This window comes from Natrix helvetica (assembly GCF_964273705.1).
Source record: "Natrix helvetica genome assembly, chromosome: Z".
NCBI lineage: Eukaryota > Metazoa > Chordata > Lepidosauria > Squamata > Natricidae > Natrix > Natrix helvetica.
This window is the reverse complement of record NC_138554.1, coordinates 61,964,981-61,985,661: the sequence shown is the minus strand read 5'-3', so window position 1 is coordinate 61,985,661 and position 20,681 is coordinate 61,964,981. Positions and strand designations below refer to the sequence as shown.

Here is a 20,681-nt window from a genome sequence, read left to right as displayed (position 1 = left end):
CCCTAACCCAGGGGGCAACGAACGTAGATTTTATAATCTCAACGCTACCTTCGCCCAAGCTCTGCAGGTACCTCCAGTGGACACTCCAGTCGCTAGCTTGGCTTCATCTTCCGTGGTGGTGACTGGAGACATCTCTAACTGTCTCAAAGCAGAGGACAAGAGAGCGGAGAGGGTAATGCATAAGTCCTTTCAGGCTATAACCTGGGCTATTAGGGTAGCGGCGACCACCTCTTTTTTTAACAGGTCCACAGTCCTATGGCTGGAGCAGCTAAGAGACAGGACCCTGACCACAGAGGTGCGGCTGTTGCAGGACATCTCCAAGGTGCTAGCAGCCACCCAGTTTTCGGCGGACGCCACGTTGGATGCGGTAAAGTATGCCTCGAGAGCTTTATCCTCCTCTGTAGCATCCAGGCGCCTGCTGTGGCTGCGCCATTGGCAGGCAGAATCCCACGCGAAGTGGCACCTGGCTGGAGCAGACTATACCGGCGACAAGCTGTTCGGTTCTTCGTTGGATCCCATTCTTATGGAAGACAGGAATAAACATAAGGTCTTCCTGGCCACGACCAGGCGGCCAGAGCACCAACAGGCCCTTACCCCAGGAGAGCAGCCTATCGCCCACAGGAGTTGGACTTCCAGAATCAGAGGTATATGGCTTCCAGGTTCCCCAGAAAGGGAGATAGACAGTTCTTAAGGGACAGATTCAGAGGCCAGCAGCAGGGCAAAGGGCCCTTTCGAGGAGGTGGCAGCCACCCGTTCTGCAGGTTCAAGTGATCCAGCCCTAGATCATCCCATCGGCGTCTGCCTCCTTATTCGCGGATGCCTGGGATCGCATCACCTCGGACAAGTGGGTCCTCCAGACTGTTAGGCTCTGGCTTCAGCTGGAGTTCTGCTTGCAATCCCCGAATAGCTTTCAAACTTTCGCCTCCTCTTCAGACCCGGCCAAACGGGCCCTACTGGGCAAGGCCATCAGGCACCTGCTGGACATCAGGGCAATAGAAAGGGTTCCAGAGGGGGAGAAGGGTTCTGGTTTTTATTCTAACTTGTTCCTGGTTCCCAAGAGCTCAGCGGGGTGGAGAGCCATTCTGGACCTCAAGCTACTCAACTCCAGAATGGTCTACCGTAGGTTTAAGATGGTCTCTCTTAAATCCATCCTAGAGTGTATCCGACAGGGGGACTTCCTTGCCTCCATCAATCTCACGGAGGCCTACCTACACATCAGGATTGCCCCTGAGCATTGAAGTTTCCTCAGGTTTTCCCACGAGGGCAACCACTTCCAGTATAGGGTCCTTCCCTTTGGCTGGCATCAGCCCCCAGGACCTTTACCAAGGTACTGGCCGCGTCCGCGGGTCACCTTCGCTCCTTCCCGGCCTGGCTTCATTGTTACCTTGACGATATCCTTGTCTTAGCCAGGTCACCAGCGGGGGCTGAGCAGGACCTGGGACTTACCATCGACATCCTAAGGTGCCTGGGGTTGTCGATCAACCTCGAGAAAAGCCACCTAGTCCTCTCTACCAGGCTCCAACACCTAGGGGCCAACATAGATTCGGTGTCTGGAGAGGTCTCCCTCTCCCGAGAACGTAGGGACAGCATTGTTCAGCTGGTGCAGGAGATCCGTAAGTCACGCTCTGTTCCTGTAGTTCTTCTTTCCAGGCTGCTTGGGAAGTTCATCTCTTGCATAAGGATCGTGCCCTGGGCTCACCTTCATGCCAGAGAGCTCCTCTGGTTCCGTACCAGAGAGCCGGGATGAGCGACGCCAACTTTAAGGTACTCGTGACACCCCAGGTGCACCTCTCACTCTGTTGGTTGATGACTCCAGCTCTGGACAAGGGATCGCTATTCAGGGAGCCAGCGAGGATGGTCCTCATGACAGACACAAGCCTGTTTGGCTGGGAATCCCTGGAATCCCAGATAGCCCAAGGCCGCTGGACTCCAGCAGACCTGCGCAACAACATCAACTGGCTGGAACTCAGAGCCATCCACCTAGCTCTGTGCCACTTCAAGACTGCAGTGACCGCTTCCGGGTCCGGATGGCGATGGATGCGTTGTCCGCCATTCGCTTTTCCGGTGGGTTCCGAAAGGAACACAGGAGACTCTGGATGGGTCTCCTGCCGAAGGCCAGCTTGCTTGGCGCCCCGCAATCGGCGGCGGCCAGCAGGGGCGCTTTACCAGCTTCGCCTAGGTGCCGGGGAGCAGAGGGCGGGTCGAGTGACTTCGACCTTTCGCCAAATGGCTCCGGAGGGTTTTAAAACAGCAGGAGAAGTGCGGCTGGGGACTGGAGGTGTGGATCCTGTCCGGTGCTCTCTGTCTACTTAGAAGAAAAACAGCAGACATTTGTAGAGATGGTCCTAGTGGCCCCCTTCTGGCCACGCCACCCCTGGCTAGCAGACCTGTTGGATCTGTCCTCAGCCCTGCATTGGAAGATCCCTCAAGGGGAGATGACCCTGCTCCAGGGGTCTCTGGAGCATCTGGACCCGGAGTGGTTCCATCTGACCGTCTGGCGATTGAGCGGGAACAATTAAGAGGGGCCCAATTCTCCGCAAAGGTCATTAGGACCATTGAGGCGTCCAGGAGACAGTCTACCACTCACATTTATAATGCCTCCTGGGTCGCCTTCGCAGATTGGTGCCGAGTGAGGGACATCATCCCAGCTGCGGCATCCATGCCCCAGGTTCTGGACTTTCTGCAGGAAGGTCTGGAAAAGGGTCTGGCCCCAAGCACCCTTAGGAGACAGGTCTCTGCCCTTTCCACGATCCTGGGGGGGAGGAGGGCCTTTATTCCAGCACCCTGTCCTAAAGCGTTTCCTCAAGGGGGTGGCGAATCTGAAACCCCCTGTGGTCCATCGATTCCCGACCTGGGACCTACCCACGGTCCTCCAGGCACTGACTGAGGCACCCTTCGAGCCCTTGAGGGAGGTTTCACTTCAATTCCTGACCCTCAAGGTAGTCTTTTTGGTTGCCATTACCTTGGCCAGGAGAGTATCTGAGCTTAACACGCTCTCCAGCAGAAGGGACCTCTGCACATTCCTAGATAACCGGGTCATTCTCAGACTGGACCCTGTGTTCATACCCAAGGTCAACTCTCCCTTCCACAGAGGTATAGAGATAGTTCTGCCGGACTTCGGTCCGCAGCCTTCTAGGGATAGAGAGAGATCTTGGCATCGCCTAGACATCAGAAGAGCCTTGCGCATCTACCTGAAGCACAAGGGGCCCTTCAGGCGCTCAGAGGCTCTCTTCGTCTCCTTTCAGGCATCCATCGGGGAGCCAAGGTCTCCCCAGCCTCCATTAGCAGATGGATCAGATCAGCCATCTCCAAGGCCTACGAGGCATGAGGACTCCAGGTTCCTGAGGGCATCACCGCGCACTCCACCAGAAGTGCTGCCACCTAAGCGGCTTGGGCCACCCAGGCTCCTGTCGAGGAGATCTGCAGGGCTGCCGCCTGGTCCTCCCCCTCACTTTTCATCAGGCACTACCGGCTAGATGCTTACGCCTCTGCAGAGGCAGCCTTCGGGAGGAGGGTTCTTCAGGGAGTCCTAGACTCTCGTGGGACTCAGGCCCAGTAATCCCTTCCAAGGACATTTAGCTTTGGTATGTCCCATTCGTGACTCCTCCCACGCCCCTTTTCAGAGACTGTCAGTTGGTCTTACCTGAACTGCATGTCTCGAAGATGGCGTGGGAGTAGTCACTTCCCCCCCATTAGGGCGCCCCGCGCCAGGGCCTGAGTTAGTTCAGCAGTCAGTCAGGGATCAGGCAGGTAGGATGTGTGTGTGTTGCTCTATCCCTTCCTTTCCAGGTTCTCTGCTATGACCATCAGTTAATCTGGGAGGTCAGAGGAGGTACAGAGGTGTGGCCTCAAGATTTACCTCAGTCTCCAGGGCAAAAGGGCTGTGTTAATACCCATCGTGACTACTCCCACGCCATCTTCGAGACATGCAGTTCAGGTAAGACCAACTGACATTCTGCAACCATTTTACCTAATTAGTTAAAATCTGTTCAGTTGCTCCTTAAAAAGTAGACCATAAAGTATAAAGTAAACCATTACCTACTACTAGATAAAATAGAAAAATGTGGGTTAGACATCATAACCACCAGATGGATTCGTAACTGGCTGACCAACAACACTCAATGTGTAGTCCTCAATGGAACTGCATCCACATGGAGAGAAGTATGCAGTGGAGTACCCCAAGGCTCTGTTTTAGGCTCAGTATTCTTCAGCATCTTCATCAATTATTTGGACGAGGGGATAAATGGGGAACACATCTAAATTGCAGACCACACCAACCTGGCAGTAATAGCCAACATTCCACAAACTTGAACATTGGATGCTATCTAACAAAATGAAATTCAATGGTGAAAAAAGCAAGGTTCTATATTTAGGCAGGAAAAACAAAATGTACAGATACAGTATAGGTGGTACCTTGCTCAATAGTAGTAACTGTGAGAGGGATCTTGGAATCCTAGTAGACAACCATTTAAATATGAGCCAGCAGTGTACAGCAGCTGCTAAAAAAGCCAACACAGTTCTAGGCTGCATAAACAGAGGGATAGAATCAAGATTACGCGAAGAGTTAATACCACTTTATAATGCCTTGGTAAGGCCACATTTGGAATACTGCACTCAGTTTTGGTCGCCACAATGTAAAAAAGATGTGGAGACTCTAAAAACAGTGCAGACAAGAGCAACAAATATGACTGAAGGCAAAAACATATAAAGAAGGATTGCTGGAATTGGGTACATCTAGTTTAATTTTTTTTAAGGACTAGGGATGAACATCTTGCCTTAAGAAGTTGTGAATGCTCCAACACTGGAAGTTTTAAAGAAGATATTGGATAACCATTTGTCTGAAGTGGTGTAGGGTTTCCTGCCTAGGCAGGTGGTTGGACTAGAAGACCTCCAAGATCCCTTCCAACTTTGTTACTCTATTCTATTAAGCTGAACTTGTGTAGAAGATTATTAAACCTGGTAATAGTATTAAGTCTGTATTAGATTCATTTTGATATAGATAATTAGTCTCCAATCCATTTTTCTTCTGCATCACCTTTAAATCAGGTTATTGTACTGATGTAGCACCATCTCGGCATTATTGAATAAAAATGCTATATTTTAAAGCAAAAATGCATAGCCATGCAAAGCAATATACTACTAGTTCAACTTGTCCTACAGTTGGGGCAAGTATTCCCATTGCTAAACAATGCAGTCATAAAGTAAGATATCACATTAATATATTGCAATTCTGGAACTCTCAATTACTGTCACTAAACAAATATTGTGGATTGTTAAGTGAATATCCACCCAAATCCAAGCCTTTCCAGATTTCACCCCTCCTAGCCCCAAGCTCCAGTAAGATAAAGGACTGCCGCCAAGTCCTCCCATCTGCCTATTCTCTTCCCACTTATTTTTGGAACAGCAAACAACTCCCGAACTTGCATCTCTGGTACTCTTTGCTATGCCCCAAGAAACTACATAAATCAACTAAATCAGTCCCAGCCACAGTTACCCTCAACACCTGGTACTCCACTGCCTCAAATGATCTACAAAGAAGGAGGAAGTCAAAAATCAAATACTTATCTATATTATTTTTAGGAGTGTTTTCTTTTTTACATTTACAACTACGGTAATAGTATCATGAAGATTAAACTAAAATGTATGCTTCCTTTTCAATTCAGTGTATACGCTTGATATGTAATGTTTTATCGAGCATTAATTGTAAAATTTCAGTCATTATCATTCCATTTATAGATCTTTTTTTAAAATACAATTCTGTTATAATTTTAAAAAACATAAGACCTAACCTCATTTATATAACCTAATATTATTTTCTTTTATTTGTTTATTATCTAATTTGTGTAGTTCATTTGTTCTTTACTTTTTTAAAAAAAGTTACTTTTTAAAAATAATAATTTTTGAATAACCTTTTAAATAATTTCAAGCAAAAGTTCTTAAAATCTGTGATAAAGTTACAAGAGTATCATCCTGTCCATTTGAAAATACAGCTCTGTTATAATTTTTAAAAAGATAACTGAAAAAAGAATTATTTTTGCTTATTTAGATATGTAAATAATAACATTTTTTATTTTTGTTCATTATCTAACTTACCTTTTCTGAAGTTCATTTGTTTTTTACTGATACTGTTTAAAACACTAACAGTTTCTGAACAGCCTTTTTGTAATTTCATGCAGAAGTTCTAAAAATCCATGATAGTTTTATAAAAATATCCTCCTATCTATTATTTTTGAAAACTTAATAAACATTTATTTATGTTTATTTTTTAAAAGAGGAGGAAAGCCATCCAGTGGATCTGAGCTCTCTATCTAGCAAATTATTACCAGGTTTTACAGCATTAGGTTTTAAAGATGAAAGAAGGCACAAAGGTAAGTTCTGTGATGCAAAGAATGTTTATATTTACAAAATTAAACATTTGTCTTCATATTTATAAGATGCTTTCATTTACTTTTGAATATTTTAGAATGTAATTACTAGATAGCCAGTGACTTAGGCAGTTTGGTCCTGTAGGTCTAATTGCAATGTAAATGATTAATTTTATTTGGATGAGGTACCATAATGCAAGCTTTTCTCAAGCAACAAGTTCTTTGTAGTGTCCACAAAGCTGACTTAAAAACCAAGGAAGGCTTATCTGTAACTCGCTGAACTAGAGACATATTTTGGTGGCATAGTCATGACACTTGTTATTAGCTCAGAATACTTCAATTTTAAAAGTATATATATTTCAGCCATTTTAAAATATGTTTTCATATGTATATCATATGAAAAATATCATTTTTAAAATATCATTTTCCATATGTAATAAGAATACCAAACAACAATATTTCTTTAAAAATCAACAAGGAAAGTTCAAATACCATTAAAACGTGCATCATAGTGCAATTAAATAATTTTAAAACTTTATCAAATGTGAAAAAACAGAAAAATGGAAATTGACTGAATCTGTAAAGGTTGTGTGCTGATTATTTATTAATTTGTGTTATTAGTTTTTCTAGCTGTCCAAGATGAAGTTTGCAAGCTATAATGTGGAAAAAAGAGGAAAAGAGGGAGTTAATATTTTTACCATCTGTTTTAGTCTTTTATTTTTACAGATGGTAGAAATAAATCTGTGGAATCTCACCTGTGTCCTGAATCTTTTACAAAATGAAGAACAATTTTGTGTAAATTGCAGTTATACAAATTGTAGGCATACTTTTACTTACATTTGATTTTTAATTTATGATTGACCTCATACAGGCTGAACAGAGATAGCAAATGTGGTCAGGGATGTAAAATACCCTGGTCTGATCAGGATTCTCAATATAACCAGCTAGATAGGAAGCAGAAACGTTAAACCTGGTTGAGAATTCACCACTTTCCTGCTTCTCCAGGCTGGGTGCTGTTTATTGCCTTGACTTTGATGTATAATGAGTGTCTTTAGATTGCCTGAGCACTGCAGGATATCAAAGATCAAAGTCCTGCTCCAAGAAGATTCCACCGAAAATGTGGCAAAGATATGGGGTAAAACAAAAGAGTTTGGCATTAAAACAAGAGAAAGCACTTTGTAGGATGGTTTAATGAACAATGCTTAGATAATAACTTCAAAAGACTCATATGTCTTCTGTCTTATTCTTTTACCATACTCTATTATTTGTAAAGATTGCACAAATAATTTTAGGAGTCACACTACCACAATGAACCCAAGATATAACCAGTTATTTACTGTAAAATATGTAAAACCCAAGAGTTACAGCTCTATTTTTTGCATAATATTTCAAACACATTTTTTATATTTTCAGTTACATTTCTTTCAAGTGCTAATACAGTGGTTTCAATGCAAAACCACTCTATCTTTCATGATCTGAAAATGGATGAAATGGAGCTGCTATATTCAGCATATGGAGATGAGACTGGGATTCAGTGTGCTTTAAGGTAAGATTGTTAAACTGCATTATTAAACCCCTGATCTTATAACACTGTTGGCAATATACATGGTCTTAGCACATGAAGGAGCCCAATTTATTTTGAAGCTAGTATAAATAACAAAGAGAACAATTTTAAAAATATCCAAGAAACATAATCAAAAGCAAAATATGAATGCATCTGATATTTGTTTTGCACTGGAATTTCTTTTAGTCTTCAAGAATTTGTGAAAGATTCTGGAAGCTATAGTAAAAAAATAGTAGACGATTTGCTGGATCAGATCACTGGTGGAGATCATTCCAAGTCTATTTATCAACTAAAACAGGTAAGTGTGTTCACCAGACTTTCCTATAAAAACCTACTTTATAATATAGAATTTATAGCTGAAATTATTCTTAAATTATTCTTTTTATTGAAACAAACTATCCACCTCATCTAAATGGACTATAGCTAAATTACAACTAAAACCTGTGTAAAGACATTTTTAAGCTCAGAAATATTATATTTGACATAGTCATAAAAAGTATTCTTTTCGTCACAAAGATAGTTAAAAGGTACTTCTTCCTTTTAAAAAAAGAATGTGCATAGATAAATTTTTAGAGTGTACTATGCCAGACATAGAAGTTATGTACAGTGGATATAACAGCATCCATGTTAAAATGTCAGATTTTTTGAGATGTAAAAAAATAACCAGACCAAGATATGTTTCCCATTTTTAATAGACTAGAACAGAGTAAAGAGTGAAGGTCTTTTAGTCCAACCTTCTGGTCAAGCAGGAGACCTTATACCATTCCAGATAAGTGGCTGCCCAGGCTTTTCTTAAAAGCCTCCAGTAATGGAGCACCCACAACTTCTGAAAGGAAGCCATTCCACTGGTTAACTGTTCTCACTGTTAAAAAAAATTCTCCTGAGTTCTGGTTGCTTTTCTCCTTGATTAGTTTCCATCCATTATTTCTTGTCTTGCCTTCCTGTGCTTTGGTAAATAGGTTGACCTCCTCTTCTTTGTGATATTGGAACACTGCTATCATACCTCCCCTGATCCTTCTTTTTACTATACTAGCCAAACCCAATAATATATTGTATATTAATCACATATTAATATATTTATAGCAATAACATATAAATATAACATATAAATTGAACATTTTGTTTGAAAAACAAACTGAAATTTTCGGGGGGGGGGGGACGACAATAAAAAACCTACAATGATATGATTGCGTAAGTGTGCATAACCTTAAACTAATACTTCTTTTATTTTATGACAGTACTTGGGGTAGGAACGTCTATGCATGGTACATCTTGCCTTGGGAATCTTTGCCCACTCTTCCTTGCAGAAGTGCTCCGAATCTGTCATATTGTAAGGACATCTCCTGTGCACAGCCCTCTTCAATTCACTCCACAGATTTTCAATTGGATTCAATTCCAGGCTCTGGCTGGGCCATTCCAAAACTTTGATCTGGTGAAACCATTCTTCGGTCGATTTGGAGATGTGCTTTGGCTGTTGTAATGTTGAAAGGTGAAATTCTTTGCATCTTCAGCATTATCAGAGACCTGAAATTTTTGGGCCAAAATTGACTGATATTCGGAACTATTCATAACTCCCTCATCTTGACTAAAGCTCCTGAAGAAAGGCAGCCCCAAAGCATAATGCCACTATTGTGCTTCACTGTGGTTATGGTGTACATTTGGTGATGTGCTGTGTTGTTTTTGAGCCAAACATTTTTTGGGGGGATTATAGCCAAAAAGTTCAACTTTGGTCTAATCAGACCATAATATCATTTCCGATATGCTTTTATCATACTTGATGTAGATTTTTATAAAATGTAGTTGGGCTAGGATGTTTTTCTTTGTAAGAAAAAGGTTCTGTCTTGCTACTCTACTTTACAGCCAAGACATACGAAGAATATGGGAGACACAACCACTATTTTCCAGAAATTCCTGCAGCTCCTTTGTTGTTGCTGTAGGTCTCTTGGCTATTTCCTGGACCAGCTTTCCTCTTGGAAGGACATCCAGTTCTTGGTAGTGTCACTTTTGTGGGTCTACAACTTGGCTGACAAATCATACTTAGTGTGTAGTCCTCAGCAGAGCTACATCTGCGTGGAGGGAAGTAAGTAAGGTTCAATTTTGGACCCAGTACTCTTCAATATCTTTATAAATGATCTAGATGAAAGAATAGATGGGGAACTCATCGAATACAGATGACACTAAGCTGGCAGGAATAGCCAACACCTCAGAAGACAAGCTCAAGACCAAAAAGACCTTGACAGACTTCAACACTGGGGCTTGTCTAACAAAATGGAATTCAATGTAGATAAAAGTAGGTTCTACACTTAGCCAAGAAAAACCAACGGTATAGGTACAGGCTAATGCCAGTAATTGTGAAAGGAATCTTGGAATTGTCCTAATGGACAATCACTTAAATATGTGCCAACAATATGCAGCAGTAGTCAAAGCAGCCAATGCAGTCTTACACTGTATTAATAGTGGGATAGAATCAAGATCACGTGAAATTCTAGTACTGCTTTACAAAGCCTTAGTAAGACCACACTTGGAATACTGCATCCAGTTCTGATCATTATAATCACAAGATATTGAGCCTCTGGAAAGAATGGCGAGAAGAGCAAAAAAATGATTAGGGGGTTGGAGTTGTTGGAAAACAGCTTTGTATATATCTAAAATCATGTCTGTCGTAGATTTACATCTATATATGGCTATAATTCTATGAGGATCTGAATTGAGAAAAACAAAAAAATATAAAATAAAAATGAAATATAATTTTAATAAAATTCATGTATGTTAAATGGTCATGCTGGACCAGCATGAGTCTGAAAGCTCAGAAGTTGAAACCTCTGGGCCTCGTGACGAACCCAGATTGGATCTTACAAGACATTTTCAATTTCAATATAATTCAAATACTGCTTCTAAGAAATTTATTTTTCTTACTGAATCAAATTATTGTAAATTACAGGTAGTCTTGGTTAACCATTCATTCAGCAATCATTCAGAGTTATGACAGTGCTATAGTAATGGCGGCCATAACCAGTTCTTGAAGTTTTGACCATTCAATACCCCTTCAATACCCCATTCAATACCCCAAAATTTAGGTACTTGCTACTGGTCTGCATTTATGACTGCAGAGTGTTTTTCAATTTCCCCTATCCATCTGTCTCCTCACATCTTTATCCTTTTGGCCATTCTGCATTCTACTGCCACCTCCCCTCAACAAACCTTTACTTCTTCCTCTCAATGTTGGCCCAAAATCCAGGGTTGGGCGAGGGTTCAGCCCTGGGATATGCGTACAGTGAGTGCAGCAGGATGGTGAAGCCATGTCTGCAAAAAGGAGCTTGCCAGTTCAATTAGGACGAGGCAGCAGGATAGAGCTAGCAAAGGTAACAGTAGGGCCAACAATTCCCTGGGCAATTATCAGCCTTATACAGTGCTACCACTTGTATCACCACCATGGCTCCTTTACCAACGCCATCCCTCTTTCCTTCCTTGATGGCCTAGCAAGCTCCCTTTGATATGTGAGAGTCTGCTACTCTGTTGTTCTTATTGAACATGTCCTAGAACCATGCCCTCAGCTAGCTCCTGGATCCTGGGCCAGCAGAGGAGGGAGAAGACAGTGGAGGTTAAAAGAGGATGGCAGGGGTAGGTGTGCTGGGTGAACAAAAGGGTGGAAATGGGAAGAAATGAAGGGAAGTTGAAGTGGAGGAAAGCATTGTACCGGTACTACTGTACAGCCTTGTTTGCTGAATGGAGCTTGGAGAGGAGGCAACAGGTCCAAACCAACTGTTCACACAGGGCAAGAGCAGCCCGACAACTTTGCTAACTACTGCAACCAAGATGACCAGAACTATTGTCACTAAGTGGAGCATTATATTTCCCCTAATAAATGTTTTGCTTAGTGATGAAAATTCCAACCCCAATTAGTTGTTCATTAAAGACTAACTGTACCAGAAAAACAGCAATATTATTTTTAATTTATTTTTACTATTATAATTTTCAGAGAAGAAACATTCCAATGAAGCCACCAGATGATCTCAAAGTAAGTAACATTGCATCTCTAAACCTCACCTTCTTGTAAAAAAATACTGTTTCTTTAATGGAACAAAGATTTCATTTATATAATAAATGAAGATAATAGTTGTATTATAGTAAAATTGCTTACCAGTATTCCTGATCTTTATAACACTTTTAAATTTTATGCTTGTTTTGGGTGAAAAAATGTATGTAATTTTGCCATGATTTTTCCTATTAAATTATTTGAAGTCCCTTAAATAAAAGTCATACTATTTTCTTGCTGTAACTCTAGTGATGCAAAAATGATGGTTCCATAAGGAAAATGATTATGAGGTATAAATTAGCTTTAAACGTGATGTTTTTAGGTTCCGTCAGTCCTCATAAAAGAAGAACATAAGTTATGTAATACTTGCCCAGATGACTCCAAGCAAAATATGGTAATATTTCTTTTTAAGTTTAATTCTTTCTTAACTTATTATTTCAAATAGTTGGTTCTTAGCATTTTCTACCTATTTTTTAATTTTCCTTTCCTTTTTTCTTTTAAGATTACAGACCTTATTCTTTGTCACTCTTCTTCTCTTTCCCCCTCCTCCCCTCACACACACATACATGCATGCGCGCGCGCACACACAAAACACATGCTGGTCATAGGTCAGCAGATGATCCAGGTCAAGAATACAGGTAGTCCTTGACTTACAACTTTTAGTTACCGTTCGAAGTTTACAATGGGACTGAAAAAAGTTACTAAAGACCATTTTTCACACTTATGACCATTGCAGCATCCCCATGGTCATGTCATTTATATTTGGATGCTTGACAACTGGTTCATATTTATGATGGTTGCAGTGTCCCTGGGTGTAATCACCTTTTGCAATGTTCTGACAAGCAAAGTCAATGGGGGAGCCAGTTTCATTTAATAACCGTGTTACTAATTTAACAACTGCAGTGATTCATTTAGCAAATGTGGCAAGAAAAGTTGTAAAGTAGGACAAAATTCATTTAACAAATGTCTCACTTAGCAACATAAATTAACTTGCACACAATAGTTCAAATAGACTTGGAGTAACACTGAGCTTTTTTGCACTTAAGTATACTGTCCATCAGCTCAAACTAATCAGTTTCATATGATTTACAGTATATGTACAAGGGATGTTACATGTGACAAGGCCCAGAAAAGATGATAATTATATCTGTGTCTATTAAAATTTTGTGGACACCTTGATTGACCAAAGCAAGGATGGGCAGCCGTAATCAATGTATCGCCTATCAGTGTTATCCCTGATTTCTAAGGTGAATGTAAGAGAAAATGTAGATCTGAATGAAAGTAGTTTGATCTTGTCAAGTTGATGACTCAATGCTAGAAGTTATGGTTAAGGAACAAAAAGGCAAAAATGTATGTCAGAAAGTGTAAATTGTAACTTCATTGGTGTAATGTAGGTTGTATATATGAAAGTAGGGTGATCCATACAGCTTTTGGTTTGGAGTTGTGTTGAACAAACATACGTTTCAAAATGATTCTGCAAATATAAAATTTGTTCCTGAATAAGAAAGTTGTTGCAAATAGCACTTTACTGAATTTTTAGCCCTAGATATACAAACAAAAAATAATAGCATATTTGCATAGTAAATATTTTTTTCACATTTGGCTGCTATGTAGAAAGAATTAAACATTTTATGTTGTTGAAACTTTATTTACATTTTACTAAATACTGAACTGATAGCAGCTTTCAGCACAGTGATGCTTATTATAGCTAATTAATCCATTGCATAGATATAATTTTCTTTCTTTTTTTTCCAGATTGGAGAAGCCATTGGAGATAATAATAGTTCTGTTTTGGACTTTTTATCTATGAAAACCTATTCAGATATGTCACTTGATATATCCATGCTGAGTTCATTAGGTAGGTGTTCTCATGCAGTAGTTTAGCACTGAAGGTAAAAATAAAGTGCTATACATATTATCTGTTCCATTAGTCCATTAAAATGTTTGGGAATTGCTGGGTTTTGACATAAACCTTATAATATATTCAGTACTCCTTTTAATGCTTTGCTATGAAAGTCATGGTTTCTACTCTAGATGGCAGTACCTGGAGGGAGACAGAATTATAAAAACTATGTAATAACTGCATATGCTCTTTGTGGTTATAATATAATAACGTGTGTGTGTGTGGGGGGGGGTGAATTAATGAAAGGGATGGAGCATTCTGAGAAAAACAGCATCTTCTACGGATGCTCATAGCTTCAGGTCGGTTGTCAGTTATTTAAACCAACACTCATCTATTCTGTTTAAATTGCTAATTCGAGCAGCCTATGACTGCTCCCACTGCTAATATATGCTTACTCAATTTATTCTATTCAAGCTGCTGGGAAGAATGCTCAGCTGTAACAGCTCCTTTTTTCAGAAAGGAATATGTAAATCAAATCATAAGATAGAAAAACATATTAAAGAGAATCTTGCATTTTTAACAGCTATATAACAGTATCTGATAGGATTTCATCTGGAAGTATCTTTGTGCGAAATTAAAAGGTTTGGAACATTTTAACTTTTTAAAAAAATAATTGTTTAATTTGGGGTTCTATTTAGACCATCAACAGGTCATCGCCTATATTATATTATGGTGATCACAGGTACCAAGTTGTTGATTCCCAATTTTATGTAGTCCTTAAAAGATTCAGATGGCAATGTACTAGTTCATGTAAGGAGGAGCTTGGGAACTGATTACTTAAAGGCATCATGGAGTGATTGATACATTGACAATTATAAAGTGATCACTAGAAACCTTTATGAATTTTTGGTTGGATAATTTCATTAATAGAATGTGGAATATAATATCTCTTGATCTCATTTAGACATTTGATAAATACTTTCTTATAGTCTGTCAGGAAGTTTAGTTAAATAAGTAGATAATTAAGTGGATCATAACTATCTGGAAAATTGCATTCAAATTGTTTATAAATAAGGAAATCAGAAATGCTCTGTTTAAAACAATTGGAACGGGCCCGGCGTCGCCCACATGGATACGAGTGGGGACTTCCACACACACGTGCAGCACAGGGAAGTATCTATACAACTTAGTCCATATTAGCCTTATTCTTACATTTTATTCAGCATATATTAGTTTTATCTACCGTTATATAAGACTGGTGGAGTAACAAATCTTTTTGATTTTAACTTCTTAAACCATCTCAAATTCTTTTTGTACTCAATAATCTAATGTTGTTGACAGGTAAAGTAAAGAAAGAAGTTGATCATGATGACAATCATTTACACTTGGATGAAACAACTAAATTATTACAGGACCTCCATGAGGTACAGACTGACAGAATAGGATCCAGGCCTTCCTCCAACCTTAGTTCCCTCTCTAATGCTTCTGAAAGGGAACAACATCACCTAGGTAAAGTGTTTTAACAGTATAATTACCAAACTCTTTATTTTCATTAAAAGTTGTTTGTAAGATTATGAGGGTATAAGTAAAGCTGGTTTCTTTGTCTTTTTAACATCTAGCATCTAGTAGACTAATTTTCTCTTCTCATTCCCAACTTCCTTATCTCATAGATTGTTTTGATCATAAAGGTACCGTATTTTTCGGAGCATAAGATGCGCCAAGGTTTTGAAGAGCCAATTTTTTTAAAAAAAAAAATTTTGCACTCTGCAAACATGCAAAATTGGCCTGTTTTTCATGAAAACTGGCCTGTTTTTTTTTTAAGGGCATGAATAGCCTTTAGGAGGCTTATAGAATGCTCTTGCGGGGGGGGCAAAATTTCTGCACTCCCCAGCCCCCAGGAGCACTCTGAAAGCTTCCTAAAAGCTATGAACAGGCGTTTTGGTGAAGGGGGCGGGGTTTAGAAAAAATGCTGTATTCAGTGTATAAGACGCACCCAGATTTTCAGCCTCTTTTTTCAGGGAAAAGGGTGCGTCTTATACTCTGAAAAATATGGCACATTAGAAATATTTCAAAAGGCAGAATATAAACACTGAATTCTAAATAAATACAGATTGATAAATTTGACCAAAATTTAGTTTTTCTAAATTTTTATGGATTTTTATTTAAAATATAGATTTAATATTATTTCACCAAATTAATTGAGATAGCCCTCTCATAGTTCCAAATAGACATTTATAAACATTCAAACAAAATTATTGGTAATATAAAGAAACATAAAATATGTTATAAAAATTATATTTTACAGTAAAAGAATTTATTAATCTTGGAATTTATTATTCACTGATAGTTTATTCCATCATTCCAGAATGCTACTGAAAAGTTTCTGCTTCTAATGATTATTGGCTCACTCTTAATAGGAGAAAGTAAACATATGTTAGATGAATGGAGTGTAAATTTAATTATGAGGCAGAATCTTTCAACAGAATAAATGCTGTAGTGATCTTAATGTGACCTGTCCGCTAAATCTCTGTGAGCATTTATTTGTATAAAATTGAATTGATAAACCAGGACTTCTCAAGTCACCTTTCAATCAGACTCATGTAGAAACAGCATAGTCATCTGCCAGTCAAGGCATTTATTGTTATATGTCTGACTGGAGAAATCCTGGTCTGCCATTTTTTATAGCAATCATGTCATATCAGACCAGCAGCACAAACCAAAATGGCCATGAACAAAGTTGAAATAAGGGACATACTTACAGGCAGAGGAGCTAAAACTTGTCAGTAGAAATTGGCTAGATTTTAGCACTGCTATTACATTATCACCATTGCCAATGAAAGATTATCTCAGGAGAAAATACCAGATCAGAAAAACCCAAAGTTAGTTAACCTCATTATATTCTGCAGATGAGAGGAAAGCTGGAGTATGTAGGCATGTCCTTAAAATTATATTTGCCTAATTCAGTCAATTATGAATGCATCTCAGAAATCATGTCTTGATAAAACGGCATTGTGAATTAGTTCTCTAATGCTACATACATCTAATTTGCTTCTTCCTCAAATGAACAATTTACTATATAGTCTAGACTGCAATAACTTAATAAATACTTATGGTTTATTATATTAAAACTACTTACCTAATATTTAACCTTGTTTAAATCCAATAATTCTAGATGCAAGTGTCTATCTATCACTTCAATTATCAGAGTAACTCTAGGTGGATTACATATTAAGATTAAAATAATAAAATTCTAAAACAGAAAACAAAAGTAATGCATAGTCATGCATTATGGAGGATAACCAACATTAAACAATTATAGCAATCAGGATTTAATTAGTAGAGAGTAGGTTATGCATCCTATTGCAAAGTCTTCTGGAACAACTTTTCACAGCTTTATGAATGCCTTGGAAAAAGGCTCAGGAATACTGTATTATACAGATTAATGGAAAAGTTGCACTTCCTAGGTCCGACAGGATTGTAGTGCTTCACAGCCTGACTTGGCGTTCATCAACTCTGGTTGGGCAGAGAGAGCAGAAGAAATATTGTAATTGATACAGTAAAAGATAGTAAAAGATACAGGTAATTAAATCCTAAGCAATGTGGAATTCCATAAGTGATAACCAGCACCTTGAATTGTATCAGATTATGATGTAACCAGTGCAATTTGCAGAGCAGAGATGTTACTAGGGAAAAAGAAGAAATACCCAGAAACATTCACTTGGCTGCATTCTGGACCAATCACAGCTTCCACATAGTTGGTAGTTGACCATCCCTGTAATTGACCTTATATAGAACCCATCTCCTCTGTACGCTATATAATACTTTTGTACGTCGCCCCGAGTCCCTGTGGGGAGAGGGGGCGACTAATAAGTTCAAGTAATAAATAAATAAATAAATAAATAAATAAATAAATAAATAAATAAATAAATAAATAAATAAATAAATAAATAAATAAATAAATTGCAATAATTCAAAGAGAAGATACACCACAGCATAAGTAACTGTAAGAATACTCTCCCATTCAAAAAAATAATGCAACTAGCATCTCAGAGGGATGTATTTATTTATTAAGTTTCTATGCTTCCTATTTCACAATTCAAGGTTACTCTGGGCAGATTTATGCAAAAGCCCTTCTGGGCCATGGCTTCCACCTACTTGTTGAATCTCAGGAGGATTCCCAAACTGTATCAGTTCTACTTGGAGAAATGTGATTCTGTCAAGAACTAAAGGGTTCAATATAAAGTTGGATATTATTTGTATACCGATGATTCCTGATCCCATGCATATGTAAAGCTTTATCTAATGGCCTCATGTTGATATTAAATAGGAATGGGGAGAGGATAAAACTAGGTGGGTTTCTATATAGTAAGGGTCTTGGATTAGATGTCTCTTCACTTATCAATACCAAGTGAAATCAGCTTAGAGGAAGGTGAGAAACATGGATAATAGCTATCATTCCCAACCCTTGGAGATTATCATATTGTTCAGAAGGGATGCTATGATTGATTTTATTGAATGCCATTGAAGTCAGGCAGAATCAATAGGGTCACAATGGCCCATCCTGTTCTCACTATGCACAAGCATAGTCTCTATGCTGAACCCAGATCAGTCTGAAAAGGATCCTGATAGGTCACTTCCTTCAGAACCCCCTAACGTTGCCGTACCATCACTTTCTCCCAAAAGAATATGATGCAATAGTGAACAGGAGACATACAGTACCATTGATGTCTTTAAGACTGGTGGGATAGCCCTCTAACTCGAGTATGAATTCACCATTTGCATCCAGCCAGTAGTTAACTCCTGGGATTCCTTGGGCAAGAAATATGAAGAAGTAGTAGCACTAATATTACCAAGGACCTTGTCCACTTTCTCAAGATTCACATGCTTAAACTCTTCTAGATAAATAGGGCAAACCCCCCTCCACAGTCAATTCCACAGGACCTGTCCAGTAAGTGTTCAACTCTAAACCAATTGGGATGATTATAGTCTCACAAAATGTAGTACTTAACACAGAAGTACTTAAGATATTATTTGACGATCTGTGATACTTTTTTGTAGCTCTTGAGCTTTCTTTAACTTTCAATAGTAAAGCCAACAAAAATCACTATTTTGGAATCTGAAATATAGAAAAGCTAGAATGTAATATGAATAGTAAGACTTACACAGCTTTTAAAAAAAAGAACTTTCTTGGCATTCCAAAGAGTAAACAATAAATTTGTTAAATTTGGCAACATTTTTGACATTAATAAAATTGGCATTATAGTCTGGATCATATTCATTTAAAAATTGTGATAAGACATTTAAAAAGTGAAATTTTCAAAATGTCTCATAATTAATATTAATTTGATTATTTTCTGTCCATGTTTTACACAGGAAGCCCATCTCATCTAAGCATAGGAGAGCAGCAAGACATGGTCCATGACCCCTATGAATTTCTTCAATCTCCAGAATCTACAAATACCAATAATTAATCTCTGATATTCTGTGCATATTAACTGTATAACAGTTAATAGAATCCCATGAAACAGTACACATTTCAACCCCAACCTTCAGATAGGAATTAATGTTTAGTAACATGTATACATTTTACTTGGATAAAAAACGTAATGGTATTGGTACCACCAGAAACTATATTTTAGCAGTATGTGCAAAGGACATTGCTGAAGGAGTTACAAATTATGTACTTTGGAAAAAAAACTTGTTTAATTTTATAAAAAATGGCTAACTAGCTGTTTATCATGCTTTTGATTGTACCGCATACTTGATGTACAAGTGTGTCTATGTAAAATTTTGTTAGGATAAATTTATTTTATTTGTAATATAAGTTTTAGACATAGGATAGTTTTCATATTTGCCCTCCTATCAGTTTTTCATTGTCAAGATGGCCTGATGAAAAGGAAGTTATTGACGCTTCATTGGGAATGAAAAACAAAGTACTCTTTAGAAGTTCTTTTTAAAATTAAGTGTTTGAAATTTGATATTGAATGGTTTTTAAACATTATGTGGAAACTAGAATAATACATTCAATATTAACAATATTCCAAATATTAATAAATGTGTACTTGTGTTCTGAAGTTTCCAATTGATAATTTGTCAGCTAGTTCATAATTTGTCATCTTGAGTTAATTATGATGTGCTATATATGCATCACTTTAATATTGTAGTTTTAAGATTCCTATAGCAGGGATTGCAAACGTGACCCAAGAGCTGCATGCAGGCTGCTGAATTCTTTTGTGTAGCCTACATTAACTCATCATGAAGTATTGTTTGCTTCTCCTCTTTTTTTTTGACCTGGAAGGCCCCAGCTCTCTACCATTGTCCTGCTTTGCAGGATTTCTTTTTGCGTGTTGGGGCAGCATTTTTGTAAGACTAAATCTTATGTGCAGCTATGATGGCACTAATGATGATTCTAGATATTGGTTAGGGTAACTATGGAGAGCCAGAGAACCATGGAGAGCCATGTCAATGCAGTATGTTTGTACACAGATCAACATAGTGGCTGAGGTATGCAACAATATGCAGGTTAAATGGAGAAGATCAAAATGCATCTGCTTCATTTTTCCTTGCTATAATAACTCATGATTAAATCTTTTACTGCTTTACAATAAGTAGCAAATTTCTGCTTTGTAAAGATGAGTAATCTTTTAATTTAATTTTAATAATTACTAATATATTTCATTTGTTATTTAATAATGTATTTTAATATTTGTTGTCTTTTTCCCTTTTTAAATATGTGGCCTAAACTCAGTGCATTTTATGTAAGATACTACTCATGTTGATTTTGTTTGAGATTACAGATACAGAATACAGATAATGCTTTCTTACTGATATTAATTAGGACAGAGATTCTGTTTGCTAATCAACACTGGCATA

At 38.4% G+C, this 20,681-nt stretch overlaps 1 protein-coding gene across 7 annotated transcripts in view; it reads left to right on the top strand.

Moving 5' to 3' along the window:
- The window catches only part of BRD9 (bromodomain containing 9), a 57,737-nt gene extending 37,855 nt beyond the window's left edge, over positions 1-19,882 (top strand). For 4 of the 7 annotated variants that reach the window (XM_081971612.1, XM_081971614.1, XM_081971613.1 and 1 more), the window contains exons 10-17: positions 6,273-6,368; positions 7,779-7,911; positions 8,116-8,227; positions 11,909-11,947; positions 12,288-12,359; positions 13,721-13,823; positions 15,150-15,317; positions 19,182-19,882. In XM_081971612.1, coding sequence (XP_081827738.1) covers positions 6,273-6,368; positions 7,779-7,911; positions 8,116-8,227; positions 11,909-11,947; positions 12,288-12,359; positions 13,721-13,823; positions 15,150-15,317; positions 19,182-19,279 — 821 coding nt within the window. In that variant the 3' untranslated portion in view covers positions 19,280-19,882. The remainder of the gene's footprint in view (positions 1-6,272; positions 6,369-7,778; positions 7,912-8,115; positions 8,228-11,908; positions 11,948-12,287; positions 12,360-13,720; positions 13,824-15,149; positions 15,318-19,181) is intronic. The other 3 variants (XM_081971617.1, XM_081971616.1, XM_081971615.1) reach the window with 1 other exon arrangement.
- Positions 19,883-20,681: the final 799 nt, after the last annotated feature.